At 39.2% G+C, this 17757-nt stretch overlaps 1 protein-coding gene across 1 annotated transcript in view; it reads left to right on the top strand.

The window, feature by feature from the left end:
* LOC107592669 (Down syndrome cell adhesion molecule-like protein 1 homolog) overlaps window positions 1-17757 on the top strand; it is a 135739-nt gene that overhangs the window by 73895 nt on the left and 44087 nt on the right. The window contains exons 10-18 of the mRNA XM_016282209.1: window positions 4597-4802; window positions 5744-5840; window positions 6009-6137; window positions 6486-6653; window positions 7174-7244; window positions 7548-7788; window positions 9940-10086; window positions 11901-12016; window positions 12668-12883. Coding sequence (XP_016137695.1) covers window positions 4597-4802; window positions 5744-5840; window positions 6009-6137; window positions 6486-6653; window positions 7174-7244; window positions 7548-7788; window positions 9940-10086; window positions 11901-12016; window positions 12668-12883 — 1391 coding nt within the window. The remainder of the gene's footprint in view (window positions 1-4596; window positions 4803-5743; window positions 5841-6008; window positions 6138-6485; window positions 6654-7173; window positions 7245-7547; window positions 7789-9939; window positions 10087-11900; window positions 12017-12667; window positions 12884-17757) is intronic.

Below are 17757 nucleotides of genomic sequence, written 5' to 3'. Positions count from 1 at the left end.
GGGGTAAAAAAAACACCCACTTTTCAAACTACAAAAAAATCCCCCCCCCCCCCCCCCCATAGTCCAAAATATATATAAAACAATGTGGATTTTTTTTAAATATCAAAAATCTTTAATGGATTTTCTACTGCACATTTCAGTAAGAGGCATCATTTACAGTATTTTAAGCCATACAAGTCTTTATACCCGGGGTTCCCTTTAAAAATAAAGGTTCAAAAAGGCCTTTTCACAGTGATGCCATAGAAGAGCCATTTTTGGTTCCTCAAAGAACCTTTTACTGAACAGTTCTATAAAGAGTTCTAAGCCATGAACCGAAGTAAACAAACCATTTCAGAAATAAATCACAACTTTACAAGATTGATTCAAACCAAAAAAAAAAGTATTTTTGGACAAACGAACAAATATAAATGAACAAATGACAAAATTAAGAAGCAAAAACAATAGTATGGTTTAAAAGGGAAAAAAAAGTATAAGAAAGTAGAAAGTGCAGTAAACAGTAAAACAATTTAGCGCAATTTTGTGTTTTTTGATTACGATAATAAATTAACATAATGCTGTATGACAACAAATACCAGTTTGCAATATCAAGTAGCATATCAGACTGTTTTTGTACAGACTAAAATAACTGGATATGACTGACACCGAAAGCCTTGCACATTTACAAGTTATAAATGACCGTACCCACTTTTACATAAAAAATATGGTGGATCGATTTTAATAGTCAAGTCAAGTTTATTTGTACAGCGCTTTTCACAAATCAAGATACAAATCATTGCAAAGCAACTTTACAGCAAATTAAGTTTCTACAATATTTAGTGGTATCTTATCAGTGGTGACTGTCAGTTAATGTACATATGGCAGAAATGTACGGAAAAATCAATTTAAGACGTAATAAAAGAGACGATGAACACTATTAACAGCAATTATTATATGATGCAATCAAACTTATAGCAAAATATGGTAGTTCTGTATGTTGTTTCAGGGTTGGCATCATCTCTTCTCAGGTGTTCTGGATCCAGACTGAAGCTTGTGTAAATCCTAGTTACCATGTATTTCTGATGTTATCTATTTTATCAGTGAAGAAATTCATAAAGTCATTACTATTAAACTGTGAGGGAATATTTAGATTGGGTGGCGTCTGGTTATTTGTTAGTCTAGCCACTGTGCTAAATAAAAACCTAGGATTGTTTTAGTTATTTTCTATGAGTTTGTGGATATGCTCGGCCCTGGCAGCTTTTAGAGCCTGTCTATACATAACATACTGTTTTTCCACGCAATTCTAAAAAGTTTTTCTCCATTTGCGCTCAAGACTATGAGTTTCTTTCTTGAGGGAAAGGTTATTACTGTTGTACCATGGCGCAGTACGTTTTTCTCTAACCTTTTTCAATTTGATGGGGGCAACAGCTTCTAATGAATTAGAGAAGATAGTGCCCATGTTGCTTGTCATTCGTCTAGTTCATGTGTACTTATGTGTACACAGAGCAGTTGAGATAAATCAGGCAGGTTATTTGTGAATCTGTCTTTGGTGGCTGGAACAATAGTTCTGCCTGGACGATAACGCGGAGCCATATAGTTAATATTAGTAATACGCAGCATGCACGATACAAGGAAATGGTCAGTAACATCATCACTTTGAGGTACGATATCTATATCAGTAAGATCAATTCCATGCGATATAATTAAATCTAGCGTATGGGCCCGGTGACGTTTTGCTTGACTCCAAAAGAGTTTATTAGGTCAGTAAACGCAAGTCCTAATGCATCATTTGTATTATCAACGTGAATGTTAAAATCTCCGACAATTAGCGCTTTATCAACAGTAACCAATAGGTCTGAGAGGAAATCTGCAAATTCTTTTAGGAAATAGATTTAACATGTTACTAAGCTCAAGTCTCAATACTCTCTAAAGTGTAAAAAAGAAATATCACAAATGCTGGATGACATTTGAGTGTTTTAAATTGTTTAAATAATTGGAATTAGCAATAGTTTTCAGAGTTTATTTATTAATACGTTTGCATTCACCTTAATTCCATCCAAAAGTCTTGGCTAAAAATCCTGAGATCTTCTCACTTGTGAAGGATGCGTACAGTACCGCTTTTGACCAAAACAATATTTCTTAGAAGGCTACCTAATTTATGCCTAGACATGTTCTCTAGGTAGACATGTTTCAGGGCATAGCTGTTGAATATCAGACATTTCATAATAGTTAAATCTCTCATTAAACCATGACACAAATAAAGCAATATTTTTGAATTCCAGTCACAGTAGGTTTGAGGATTTCTTGGATGCGATTTGACCTGCAGCCTTTGGGATGGTTTGCGATGGTGTGTGTTTGAGGTCTTTGTTTAAGAATGGCCCTCAGATGGGCTTTCACGTCTCAGACTGATGCCTGCGGGAAGCATTCGAGACGCTTGAGTGGACACACTCACACACAACACACCACCTCTACACACACACACAGGCGCACATACACCTGCACCTGTCACACTTTGTCACTCAAACTAATGACCCAGCTTATGATATATCAGTCACACTGAGGCAAGAAATACAAAAAGCCTTTGACTTTTTTATACAGTAGCTAGAATTGCCAGGAGTTACTGCTTGTGTGTGTGTGTATGTATGTATGTGTGTGGAAGCAGCTCTCAACAAGAGTAAGAGTGCCCAGCTCATTTAGATTAATAGAACATTACAACGATTCTGTAAGGCCATCTCATGACTGATCGTTAGATCGGACACACAATCTGTTCGGTCCAAATCCATATTATTGATCCTTCACATAATGCAGAGTGCAGAAAACCCCTGTCCACACAACACTGCCCTAGGCCTGAGTTACAGTCCTGACCACATTTAAACAAACCTCATCCACCGGTGTATTTATTAACACTCAGCCATAACATTCTACTCGGTTAAATCTTATGGAGAAATATGGGAAGAAATGTCTTAAAAACAATAATAATTATAATAATAAATTTTCATAAAGAGATTTAATTTAATTGTATTTGTATTATTTTGTTTTTCACCCTAATTTCTCATTATGGTAATCATTTTGATCATTACCTTTATTTGTATAGTGCTTTATACAGTACTGATTGTGTCAAAGCAGCTTCACAGTGTCAAACAGGAAAATAGTGTGTCAATGATGCAAGAAGACTAACAAAGAGTCATTTTCCAGCTAAAGTCAGTTCATTGATGATTCAGTGATAAATTAATCTAATTATCATTAATGTACTGTAATGCTTGAAATATTCTTATTATTGTAATTATAGTATACAGACCATATTATTTTACTAAAATTAAAATAAATACTGTCAATATATATGCTTATAACTGTACTTTACAAGTGTATAATGTGCATTGCAATATGGTGTAAATACATCTCATTCCCATTACTCTAATGCACAAAAAAAGCTCATTATTATAATAAAATAATTTTGTCTGGACACAATACTTAATATAATCTTGACTTTAACGTTTCTTTTTAATTAATTTTTCTAAACTTAAGACCCACTCACTTCAGAAACGGACATTGCAAAAACTGTAATGTAGTGACATTAAGGCAATTTCAAGCAAACTGAAAAACGGTGTACAAAATATTTGTGTGAAATTCTAGAATGTATAATACATGCCTAATGGATAAAATTATATTTCTCTAGAAAATTGTTAGAAAAAATATTGAATTATCATCAATGGACATGAAACTGTAAATTAGAATGACTCATATACTGTAATTAATTTAGTAACTACCATTCTATGTACTGAGAATGAGATTTTCTGGCATTAGGCTACTGACAATTTATGCTTAAAATCTATGCGACAAATTTCTTGAGGCAATATAGACTTTTTATGAATTATTTTTTTAGGGTGAAATGTAAACGAGAATTTTTTTCAAAAGTAATATAAGGTCCTTGACTTAAATATTCACAGTGAAAAAGAAAATAATTGCTCTTGTGTTTGTAACCTCAGGACAGTAATAGGTGGGATTGCTAGGATAAATGTACTTAAGTTATGTGGTGTTATTCAACAAGAGACAGTAGAACGTGGTTTTAAATTTTCATGCAAAGCCTGTGGATATCATGCGGCTCTATGTTTACGGCATCTGCCTTTTTTTAACAGGGATCTGTCTCCTTTTCGCTCTCTCCCTCGAGCTCTCTGAATCAGTGTTGGTGTTATTGATTGAATCGTCTGTCTCCTTTTCGCTCTCTCTCTCTCTCTCTCTCGAGCTCTCTGAATCAGTGTTGGTGTTATTGATTGAATCATTCCTCTGTTCTGCCTCTCTCAATTCTATCCGTTTCACTCGTTGGAAGGGAGGGAATGAATAAGTGATGAAAACAAAACAGCGAAACCCTCTTCAGATCGATATTTTGTGTGTGTGTGTGTGTGTGGCAGCGCTAGAGAAGAGTGACTCGGGGGAATGAGCAAGCGAGAGAGTGTGAAAAAGTGATTGAGAAGTTGAAGAGAGACACGCTAACGCTCACTGCCCCTTGTCACCAGAAAGCCAGGTGTCGGGTTAAAGTCACTGACCTCTGCCTCTTTTTAATTTCATTTTTTCCTTCACATATATTTACCTCCTGTCCTAATATACCGTTTTTTCATGCAGTTCCAGCTATGATCACATCCCACCCAAACACTACCATGGCCATAAAGGGGCAAAATAAGGAGTTAAACTGTACCGCCCGAGGTGAGTACCCCATCATCATTCGCTGGGAGCGAGGCGACACCGTTATTGACCCTGACCGCAACCCTCGGTACTCCATCACTACCAACCCCAACGAGAAAAGCGATGAAGTTATCTCCACACTGAAGGTGAGACACATGTGCACACACATACAGTATATGTACAGTATGTAGTTAGTGAAGGAGTTCAATAAATGTTGAAAAATGGCAGAAGCTTGTCTAAATGTTTCCAAAAAGGTTTCCTAGTAGACTCTTTCACCTTTTTTTTTTCAACTTTTATTTTTGCTTTTGTGGTTTGTTTGTTTACTCACTCTAAAATGATTTTATATTCTGACCTGAGAAGTACATTCATTTATTTATTGAATGATTGATTGATTGATGGATTGATATCTGTGAAGCACATTTAGCTGTATTTATTTATGTATTTATTTATTTGTTTGTTTGTTTGTTTATTTTATTTTATATTCAAATCATATCTATCTATTATTATTATTATTATGATTATCTATAAATTGTTATATTCTGACCTGCTTTTTTATTTGTTTGTTTGTTTAATTATTTTTCAATGAATTCTAGTATATTCTGACCTGCTAAGCACTTTGAGCTAGATTTTATATATGGAAGGTTGTATTTATTATTATTATTAGTAGTAGTAGTAGTAATATTATTATTATTATTTAGAATCAGAATCAGCGGAGCTCACGTGTGCTTGCGGAGGGATGTACACACTGACGAGAATTAACAAGCATAGGGTGGCATGTTAAACATGTTAGACACATTAAACTGGAATAAGATAAGTATTTTAACCTTGAAAAAAATATACCCCTCGGCTTTAAATAAAAACGATAACACTAGGTAAAGATTTCTAAACAAAGGTTGACAAGGATGAACTCATTTACATAATTTGTCCAATCACAAAATATTAGGGAATACAAACAGCCAATCATTTAGCATTCCTACCTTACTGCCAAACTACATACCTTACAATAACAATACATGAAATGGGCCTCAAAATGAGGAAAAGAGAAAAACAAGTTCTTCTCTTAAACACTCTTTCTCTCTTTCTGCAGCTGAAGCCAGCGGAGCGAGGGGATTCCGTCTTTTTTTCCTGCCACGCCATCAACTCATATGGCGAGGGCCGAGGGCTCATCCAGCTGACGGTGCAAGGCAAGACAATCAGCCATGAACAACACGCTCACATCTTACATGATACTCTTTATCTTGAGACACAAAATCAATAATTTACCTCCCGGCCCCAAGCCACCTCTTACTCCTCAGCCTCTCTCTCTCTGTCTGACTCTATTTGAAGTCTATTTCCACTTGTTTTGTTGGCAGAACCCCCTGATCCCCCAGAGCTGGAGGTTCGAGAGGTCAAAGATCGCAGTATGAACCTGAGGTGGACGCAGCGGTTCGACGGCAACAGCATCATCACCAGCTATGACATCGAGTACAAGAACAAATCTGGTGCGGCATTGCTTTGTTTCCATTTCAAGCTTGGATGAATTGCATTGTGAGCATGCATTAAATATGTATTTGTATGTCAAAAGAATATGTAGCGAATAAGCTCAGACTACGAGAAGATGAATGGGATGTGAACGGATTTCTGTGGCATTGTGACTTGGGTGTATTGCCTAATTTTGCTGTTTGTACATATGCGGTCATCCTAGTTTTCAGTGCATCGCTTGTTTTTCAAATCCATATGATTTGACCTGTAAACAGTACTCTTTGCATGCTAACAAACATAATGTTCCAGAACAGCCTGGATGGAGGTGCGATGTAGTAATGTATCATGTTATTCTGTCCTTGTCGCAGACCCATGGGAGCTGAAACATGCCACCCGTAAGATCTCGCCCACCAACAACCAGGCCAACATAGTGGAGCTCCACCCGGCGTCCGTGTACAGCATTCGCATGTACTCCTACAACAAGATTGGACGCAGTCAAGCCAGCAAAGAGCTGACCATCAGCACAGAGGAAGCACGTACGTCTCCCACCCCTAATCTGATCTAATTTACTCACCCTCATGCAGTTCCAAACCTATACCTACTTCTTTCCGTGGAACACAAGAGATGCATTTTTGAAGAATTTCCTGGCCACTCTTTTCCATAATGTCCACAGAAATTTACTGATCTGGTTCTCGAGTTCTCACTGACTCAATATTTCGATCACAATGGTTGAAAGCTCACTGGAAGGGAAGATTATCTGTAAATTTCAGCCTGTTTCTCACACTAAGCTATCATATGACTTCAAATAATTGGAATAAAGCACTTAAGTCTTATAGGACACTTTTATTATATGTTTATGGTGCTTTGTACCCTTTTTGAAGCTTAAAAGTACCAGTCCCCTGTCATTGTGATTGCATTAAAAGTTACCATGATATCATACAACATTTCTCATATTGTGTTTCACAGAAAAAAAAGAAAGTCATGCAGACTTTTGAGGTGACTGAATTTTTTATTTCTTTAATATCCTTGTGATATGACATGATTCTCTTCTTACAGCTCCTGATGGGCCACCCATGGATGTGATTTTACAGCCAATGACCTCTCAGAGTATTCGTGTGACCTGGAAGGTATGTCTGCGACTCCTAAACTTGCCATTCGTTGGACTTTAGAGCCTAGGTCTTCAACCTTGCTCCTGGGGACCTACTGTCCTGTAGAGTTTAGCTACAACCCTAATCAAACTCACTAGAGCCAGCTAATCAAGGTCTTCAGGATCACTTGAAAAATCACAAACCAGGTTTGCTGAAGCAAAGAAAAAAAAGAATTTGCAGAACAGTGGGTTCCCAGAAGCAGGGTTGAAGTTTGAATTTTTTTTATTCAGTTTTAAAGTTTTAAATTCACTTACTGTATCATTTTCTTTTCACTCCACTTAGGCACCTAAAAAAGAGCTCCAGAATGGAGTGATCCGTGGCTATCAGATCGGATATAGGGAGAATGGACCGGGCAGTAATGGACAGTACAGTATTGTGGAGATGAAAGCCACAGGTGATAGTGAGGTGTACACCCTCGATAACTTGAAGAAGTTTGCTCAGTATGGTGTGGTGGTCCAGGCATTCAACCGAGCCGGAACCGGACCTTCCAGCTCTGAGATCAATGCCACAACACTTGAAGATGGTAATGAAATATGCTTTATCTATCTGTCTATCTATCTGTCTGTCTATCTATCTATCTATCTATCTATCTATCTATCTATCTATCTATTATGCTCTGGGGATTTCTCTTTTGTGTGATTGTGCACGAGTCGTGTGTACAGGGCGACTCTGGCCCGTGGCCCTCATCCACATGTGTGATATTGATGCTGTTAAGGATAATAGTAATAACAACAAGCATAGGAAAATAATTATAATTAGCCTGTCTGCCGAAGCCCCTCTCCCTGATCCACTGCTTTTCCTCCCAGTCTAATTATGTGCAGCTGAGCGCATTGTCTCTCCCTCTCTTTTTTCATCTTTCCTCCAGATCCCTCTCTCCGGCTTTCAACTCCCCTCCTCTCCGCACCCACTCCTCTCTCACTCGCTCTCAAAACACCTTTCATTTATCTCTCCCTCCATTTCCCAACTTCCCCTTCCACCCCTCCGCCCACTTATGTCCCGCTATCTTTCTTCTCCATTCTTATTTTTGGAAAGCTCCTGGGTACTTTTTGTGCCACTGTGGAGTTCTTCCACTTTGTTTTTACCTCCATCAGTGGTGTTCTTCTCACGTTTAGTTTTTTTCTTCCAACCCTAAAATTCTAAAAGATAAATAAATAAAAAATCCAGCTTAGCCAAGATGGTCTACAATATTAAAACCAGGTCTGCTTGTTGATAGTCCAGCCAATTAACAATCCAGACCACCTCTGACCAGCTAATAAAACTAGACCAACTAGAAAAAAATGAAAAACCATCTACCACTTTAAGGTGATTTCATTTGCATCTTCTAATTCACACTGCTCCGACAGACATGGACCAATTCTGGCAGTCACCAGATTACAGTATTACGGATTTCCTTTTAGAATGACGAATACAGACTGCTTCCACATGCTGGTACAGAGTTATTTCTTCTTGTGCAGGTGTAGAACGTACAGACTAGTTGGCCATTGGCTGTAGTCTTTGCAGTGTTCAAGCACAACTTTTTGTCCCAGATGAAGGTGACGTGACGCAACACCACAGGCGGCTTTCGTCACTGCCAGGTCTTTGATGTTTGATGTACCTGGGCATCACTGAAAAGTGGTCCAAAGATGGATGATTTTGTTTGCATCACAGGGACATCTTTGGAGTGATTCATTGAAAAGATCTGACTCAAAATAAATGATTTGTTCATGAATAAGACATGGCTACTTCTCTCATGAATGTGCCAAGACGACTCAGTGGATGTCAAGATTTTCATTGCATAATGTCTTGAATTTTGTCTGTTTTTTGCATACTGTACAGTAAGCCTGTTGTATGACAGAATATATATAGCACACAAATTATATAGACAACTTTCCAGACACTTTTATGGCCCTGACATTCACTTTATTGACAAAAGCAGCCAAGATATTATAAAAAAAAAATAATATATATATATTGCGCACAGGATTGAAGAGTTATTGCGAGTTGTGCTTGTGAGCGTTCTGTCAAGCCGTTCTACTCTAAATGGCAGTTTTAGTGTGGTCCACCAGGGCCAGACAGAGTCGGACCTTAAGGCCTCTTGAAACAAATACCATGATTTCTCCTCTGCTCTTTCTCCCTCCCTCCTCACACCATCTCCTTTACTCACTCCTTCTCTTCCTGTGCCAGCTGCAGCTGCTCCCTCATAGAGCCAAGCCAGCTTTATCCCTCCTCTATACCTCCTTTCATCCTGTCGTCCGCACATGCTTTTTCCCTCCCAGCAAGTCACACAGACAGGCTCTGTGTCCCCTCAATAGTGCCATTATTTATTCAGGGACACAATTTGGCACATCACCACCACCACATTTGCGGTGTATCCGGAAAAATAAATCGAACACATTTAGTAGGTGAAACAGCTCAAGATCGCGATAACAGTAACGTTTCGCTTCTCCTCAGCTTCGGGACATGATTGTTCCATCCATTTCGAGTGTAGTTACAAGGTTGTTGATGTTCTTGGGCCATACCAAGTGCTCCAATTGCAGTATATTACTGTCATTTTACTATATCACTGTAATTGTGCTCTTTCACTGCAATTTTTGTTTCCACTTCACCTATTGTATCTTGTTTCCATTGGTGCCTGAATTATTTTCCTGCCGCTTCCTTTGCTTTTATGTGACCGTCTCTCATTTATCTCTCACAGTTCCCAGCCAGCCACCCCAGAATATACGGGCCATCACGGTGACATCAGACGAGGCGGTGATCACGTGGTCCGAGCCCCCACGGATGACCCTGAACGGGGTTCTGAAGGGCTACCGTGTGGTGTTCTGGTCCCTCTACCCCGATGGAGGTGGGTGCTGTGGGGGCCAGACACTGGGGCTCAATCAGAGTAATTATAAACTATTACTGTTACTTCCTCACTAGCAGCAATCCCTGTAGAGCGTCCCCTACTGCCCGCCCGTGTATCTGTATCCCAGCCAGTCCAAATCACAGACGGTGTATATTTGTGGGTGGACAGGTGTATGTGTGTGTGTTGCTGTCTTTTATATCTAAAAGGAGTAAAATGTGGATTAAGAAATCGGCGAAAGCGTCTTCAGTGTCACATGATCCTTCAGAAATCATTCCAATCTGCTGATTTGGTGCTCAAGAAACATTTCTTATAATTGTCGATGCTGAAAACAGTTATGTTTCTTAAAGGGATAGTTTCAAAAATGAAAATTATGTCACTATATACTCACCCTTGTGTTGTTCCAAACCTGTATGAGTTCCTTTTTTTCTGTTGAACACAAAATAAGATATTGGCTACCATTGGCTACTGCAACTGTTTAGTTACCAACATTCTTCAAAATATCTTATTTTGTGTGCAACAGAATAAAGAAACGTGTACAGGTTCGGAACAATGTTAGGATGAGTAAATGATAAAAGTAAATATTTTACCTTTCACTTTTGATCAGTTGAATGTGTCTTTTCCGAATAAACATTTACTGAAAACAGTTATTTAAAACTGCAAACTTTCGGTAGCATACTTTAACCAACTTGTTCAAACTGTAAAAATGATTTATAAATGGGCTGAATAATGGCAAGTAATGGCAAGGTAAGGGTATATAATTTATACCAAACAGAAGTGAGGGAAAAATTATATGAAAACAGTCTATGGGTCCTTTTGTGTTTATTAATCTATGTCACTTACAAAAACGTACTGTGGCATTACCCTGGTACAGTAAAGATATAAGATGGTAATACTATGATACTTTATTAATATATACCTTGATTACAAAATCATATTCAGTAGGACTCAAGGTTCTTCAAAAAAAAATAGCATGCCGTTACCATGGTGTATATCCAAAAATAAATGGTATTTTAAAATCTCTAAAGAGCCATGGGAAAACGAAACGTGTACAGGTTCGGAACAATGTTAGGATGAGTAAATGATAAAAGTAAATATTTTACCTTTCACTTTTGATCAGTTGAATGTGTCTTTTCCGAATAAAAATTTACTGAAAACAGTTATTTAAAACTGCAAACTTTCGGTAGCGTACTTTAACCAACTTGTTCAAACTGTAAAAATGATTTATAAATGGGCTGAATAATGGCAAGTAATGGCAAGGTAAGGGTATATAATTTATACCAAACAGAAGTGAGGGAAAAATTATATGAAAAAAGTCTATGGGTCCTTTTGTGTTTATTAATCTATGTCACTTACAAAAACGTACTGTGGCATTACCCTGGTACAGTAAAGATATAAGATGGTAATACTATGATACTTTATTAATATATACCTTGATTACAAAATCATATTCAGTAGGACTCAAGGTTCTTCAAAAAAAAAATAGCATGCCGTTACCATGGTGTATATCCAAAAATAAATGGTATTTTAAAATCTCTAAAGAGCCATGGGAAAATGTTTTACTTTTTGTTTGTTTTGCATTGGGACATAAATATCATTGTCTGCTAAATATAGCTATAGCAGTGACAAGCAACCCTTTGTCCAGCAAAATTGACTATTTTAGTCTCCCTCTGAATAATACCATGGCATTTTTTTTGTAAGTTGAATGTGTAAACATGTTTATCCTGTGTTCCCTTGTGAAGTGTTCAAAGTTTTATTAGTGAGTAAATGAAAATGCAGAAAAAGGAGAGTCATTTAGTTTGTTTCACGTCTCTCAGAATGGGGAGAGATGCAGAACATCACTACCACTCGTGAGCAGGTGGAGCTGAAGGGTTTGGAGAAGTTCACAAACTACAGCATTCAGGTCCTGGCCTACACACAGGCAGGAGATGGCGTCAAAAAAAAAAACGGCCACTTTAACAACAGACAGAAGTTTTAAGGCCTGTTCACACCAATATGAATGATCGGTCCAAAAATGTTGCCCAGTTTTTGAATGCGATTTGTCTGTTCAGAAAAATGGAAAGAAATGACATGGAATGAAAACACAAATTCACTCTCTCACAGTAGGTGGCGCTTATTTGTATTTGTTATGGTGTTTATCAAATAACACCAAATACAAGAGTACAGAGATAAGAGAACCAGTTCTGCATTTATCTTCTACTGTTCACTGTCGCTTAACAGAATTTTGTTCGTGAGTGTCACCAAATCATAGTTTTCTGTAACAGCAGTGGCTCTGGGCATATGAACAAAAGCTTAAAACTTAGTGGTTGGCAAATTTTCTTTGCAGTGGAATGGAAAGAGAACACCACTTCATAAAAATATGAATGCGAATGTTTGTGTCGGTCTGAACACCAATCATTTAAATAAAAATATGTACTGCATTTCATGCGCACTGTACGCAAACCTTTGCATATATGTAAAACCGGAAGTATACTTTGACAGCTGACTAAATAGGCAAAAAGACAGCTTGACATCTTTTGTCTTCTTTCTAAGTCCAGAAAAACTTTAAATCTGGAATATTTTACACATTTTACAAACAAACCTTTTGGTCACCGGGAGGTGGTATATCCCATCTCTCTGTCATACATTAATAGTGTTCTGTCTCTCTTTTTCTCTTTCAGACCCCGGCCCTCCAGCTGGCATCAAAGCAGTGCCATCCTCTGCCACCAGTGTGGTGGTATCTTGGCTTCCCCCCATCAAGCCCAATGGTATCATCCGAAAATACACAATTTACTGTTCCAGCCCTGGATCGGGCCAACCGGTGAGGCATTAAAGGGGGAACTTGTTTTTAACGTTGATGTTGGTGTTAGTGTGCACTCTTAAAAATAAAGGTGCTTCACGATGCCATAGAAGAACCTTTTTGTCTAAATGGTTCCATAAAGAACCTTTAACATCTGAAGAACCTTTCTGTTTCACAAAAGGTTCTTTGTGGTGAAAAAAGGTTCTTCAGATTACAAAAAGTTAAGAAAGAGATGGTTCTTTAAAGAACCTTTGACGGAATGGTTCTTTGTGGAACCAAAAATGGTTCTTCTATGGCATCGCTGTGAAGAACCTTTTGAAGCACCTTTTTTTAAGAGTGTGGCTTGCTTTAGTGTTTTTGTTCAAAAACGAAATTAAGGCACACTTGTGTTTGTTGAAACAGACAAGAGTGAATATTTGTGAGGTTTTTTTGTTTTTTTTGCATTTATGTGATTTGTTTCATACTGGAACAGTATGTGTGGATTTTGGATTATATCAGTTTCTTTCGATTCTAAGTATAAATCAGTGTTTATTTCTCTATATTGTCTATTTGTGTCTGGATTTGTGGAGAGTGTATTTTTAATCTGTGCATGTGTGAGGTTGTGCTGCAGTAGCAGCGGGATGTGTGTGTGTGTGTGTGTGCGTGTGTGTAAATGAGAGGCTCATACTGCAGTGTGTGCATGCAAGCTCACCCTCCCATCTCATTTACATATCTGCGTCTCATCACGTTGCCTAGACAACCTCATCGGTTCATCAGGGAGGGCAGGAAACAAGCTGAGAGCACACAGACACACACACACACACACATCTCACAGGCTCAATCACATTTATAACCACCTCCTCAACAAACACACACACACACATCATTTGTGTACTCTCACACTGAATTAATGTACCTGTCCAGATGTACACATGCTCACTCTCTTCCTTTCTTTTGCTCATTCACAAATCACTCCTCGTTCTCTCTCTCTGTGTGTGTGTGTGTGTGTGCGTGTGTGTAAATGAGAGGCTCATACTGCAGTGTGTGCATGCAAGCTCACCCTCCCATCTCATTTACATATCATCGTCTCATCACGTTGCCTAGACAACCTCATCGGTTCATCAGGGAGGGCAGGAAACAAGCTGAGAGCACACAGACACACACACACACACACACATCTCACAGGCTCAATCACATTTATAACCACCTCCTCAACAAACACACACACACACATCATTTGTGTACTCTCACACTGAATTAATGTACCTGTCCAGATGTACACATGCTCACTCTCTTCCTTTCTTTTGCTCATTCACAAATCACTCCTCGTTCTCTCTCTCTCTCCGGACTCTCGCAGAGCACGGGGTGATTACTATGTAAATGAGTGTGAGAGGAGAAGGGGGGAGGAGGAGGAGGTGGAGGAGAAAGGGGGGTCAGACTCAGCGTGCGGGGAGTACTTTTGTTCCTCTTTTCATTATCTCCCTCTATCGCTCCCTGGATCACCGCTATCTCTACACTGGAGGAATATTTTAATATCCGTTACAATGCTCCACCCCTCCCGTACCTGATTCATGCTGAGAGAGAGGGAGGGAAAAGATGAATCGAAATGAACTAGGGAGAGAAGGTTCAGAAGCCTAGTGAGCGGTCTACCTAGACACCATCTTTAGGTGTCACAAACACACCCAACACTGCCTTCTTAGGAAACTTTTTGATGTCCCGCAAATATGATTTGTCCCTCTTGTAAGGGACCCTCTTCCAAAAATATTAAGGCAGCTAAATATATAAGACCCATTTGTCCTAGATTGTACTGTGAAAAATGTAGTGTTATGTAAATTGCATTAGTTTTATTGTTATTATTATTAGTAGTAGTAGTATAATGCCAATGGTACTACTAATACCTACAGTGTTGGGGAAATATAAGTTTAAAAGTAATGATTTACAATACTGTGTTACTCCCTTAAAAAGTAACTAATTGCGTTTCATACTTACTTTTATGAAAAGTAATGTGTTACATTTTCTCATCTGGATGGGGCTTGCATTTTTGTTTTTTATAAAAGCGTATGGTTGAATTGGATCATCGCAGGTAAGCAGCAAAGATATTGGTTAATAAAATCAGATGAAATACTTAGATACAAAGGATATTTGTGTTTGATTTAATTATTGCAGGTTTGCGTCATTCTGTTTTTATTAATTTTGAGAAATAGTGAATCTGTTTTTGTGCAAGTGAGATGAGTAAATGCATGATCACATTTAGTCTAGAACTACAGTGAGCATCATGTTTATACAGCGCACACAACACTACTGCACTTACTCCCGATTTCTCTCAACATGGGGACAGGAGAGCTGTCAGCCAATAAATGGGAAAACAAAGTAGCTACCGTTACTTATTTGAAAAAGTAACTCAGGTATTTTTCTCGTAAATTAAAAAGTAATGCGTTAATTTACTAGTTACTTGAAAAAAGTAAACTGATTACGTATCTTGCGTTACTTGTAAAGCATTACCCCAACATTGAATACCTATGCTATTATTATTATTATTATTATTATTATTATTATTATTATTATTATTGGCAGAAGTAAGAGGTCATCCGGGTACTTTTCTCCTACTGTTTTATGAATTCTATGAATTCAGTCATCTACTATATAGTATGGAAGTAGACATATTCATATACAGGGAAAGAGTTATTCCAAGATAGCCGACCAAGGTGGTCCAATTATAACTGAGGAACTTTAAAAAGTAGTGTAGCATCTACTTCTACTATCATCTACCTTGACTGTTTATTTATTTATATGTGTATTTATTTGCTTTAATACTGGTGTATCATAATTTAAATCCATTGTAAAATTAAATATAAAGTGGTCCAAATCAATTACTTATAAGGTTCCATTTCAGTTACAACGCTCCATCAGAAGACAGCTGCTTCTGTAGGTAGTACACAACAAGGCAGCTCACTAGGTTTTGGTTCAGAGCTAGAGAGAGAAAGGTATTTCTGATTATGAGCAGAACGTGGAAATATATTTATTCAAAATCCATTAACCTCAAGTCATCATAAGAATCACCTCATCATGAATTGAGACAACACCGTGTGTGTGTGTATGTGTGTGTGCGCTCGACACGTGTGTGTGTGTGTGTGGCAGCATTCAGTACAATCGGTGGGAATGACACTGTGTGTGTGTTAGCATGTCTGCGGGCAGCAGACATTGACTGTGATGAGCACGCATTTGGACAGCAGACACATGGCTCTCTTAAACACACTACAATTATAGAGAGCTCGAAGCACAGCCTAACATCTCTTTATTTCTGTGTGTGTACAGTGTACGATTTTATATTTTTGTTGTGCATTACAATGAAAGGTGAATAATAGAAGTACCCATTATGGAGTGTGTGTGTGTGCGTGTGTCTCACGCATGCTGAGGTGAGCAGCAGATATCTCTCATTAGTGGGCCTCTATTGTTAGTGTTATCTGAGGCTGACTGATCTAGTGTGTCTAGGAGTATTGTCTTTTTACCCTCTCATCTACTTGTGTGAGGCCCCCTGGGTCTCTCTCTGTCTCTCTCTCTCTCTCTCTCTCTCTCTCTCTCTCTCTCACACACACACACACACACTCACACACAAACACATATACTGTAGACACAAATGCACACACAGACACATAGTTCAGCCTTTTTCACTCACATAAAGAAAAGCAGCAGAAATCTCTTAGCGTGTTATTTAGCAAACGCTATTAAATCAAGGGTAAAGGAAAGAATTGTCTTTGAATGATAATTTTCTCCAGGTGCCACCACACCATGAGTTACACATTTGTCTTCACCTTTAAAGAGTCCAGTATAAATCCAAGTTATCATCTTTATTTTTTAGCTTTAAAAAGCATTTTTATAAGAGATGGTGCCTAAAGCAAGGCCAAAAACATTCTCTGTGCAAACGTTAATGCTTAGCAAGTGCAGTTCCATTAAAACATTCATTGTTGTGATGGTAACAAAGCTCAGTACCAAGCTGTTATAAAATGTGTTCCCTTTCAGTCGGTCACTCTCGACATCACGTTCTAGTTGTGTCCACTTTTGGACATCACGTCGATCGTTGCCTCACGTGCCTGGGCATGTAGCACGCTGAGGTGGCGTTTGTGGATGAGTCATCTTCTCATTGCGGGAAGATGATCATCTCAGAGTCGCGGGCCAAGCTCCGTTTCCTCAAGGGGCGGAGTTCCGTTGCCTCTGCCTCGATCTTCAGGCAGTAGCGCGGGCGGTCTGAGGCACTCCGCAGCCAGTTGAGCTGCCAATGGAACATGCTGGGCCCTCTACAAGGAGCGTACCAGCCGTATCCTTTGGCGCTCCTCCCAATGACCAGATGTCGATTGCTGCATCGGAGGGTGAGCCAGAGCTTTCTGAAGCGGAAGCTTCGGCTGCGCTGCTCTCCTCCGGGACTGTAGCAATTCCTGAATCGGATCCAGAGATAATGGCTATGCTTTCCCAGGCCGCCGTATGGGTAGGGCTCGAGTGGAGACTTCCACCATGTCCCGAGCCCTTAAGGTTGCACAATTGGTTCTCGGGGTGGTCCGCGCTGGTTCTCAGCGCCCCGCCTCGGTGCCTTTCTTCCCGGAGGTGCATGAGGAGCTCACCAGGTCGTGGACGGCACCTTTTACTGCCGGATCTGCTGGTTCCTCCTCCCTCACCACCCTCGATGGTGGTGCAGCTAGGGGGTTACAAGGGTCCCCCCGGTGGAGCGGTCAGTTGCAATGCAGTTGTGTCCTAATACCGCCTCCAACCGGCAGGGAGAACCATGCCTCCCCTCTGTAGGCACTCGACTGGCGATGCTTATACGATCTGTGGAGAAGCTGCCTCCGCCTTACACGCTACGGCGTGATTGCAAGTGCACCAGGCCAAGGCACTGAGGGACTTGCACGAGGGTGGTCACGACC

Source organism: Sinocyclocheilus grahami, unplaced genomic scaffold (genome assembly GCF_001515645.1).
Source record: "Sinocyclocheilus grahami isolate Dianchi unplaced genomic scaffold, SAMN03320097.WGS_v1.1 scaffold156.1, whole genome shotgun sequence".
Lineage (NCBI taxonomy): Eukaryota > Metazoa > Chordata > Actinopteri > Cypriniformes > Cyprinidae > Sinocyclocheilus > Sinocyclocheilus grahami.
This window is presented reverse-complemented; position numbering and strand designations above follow the sequence as displayed.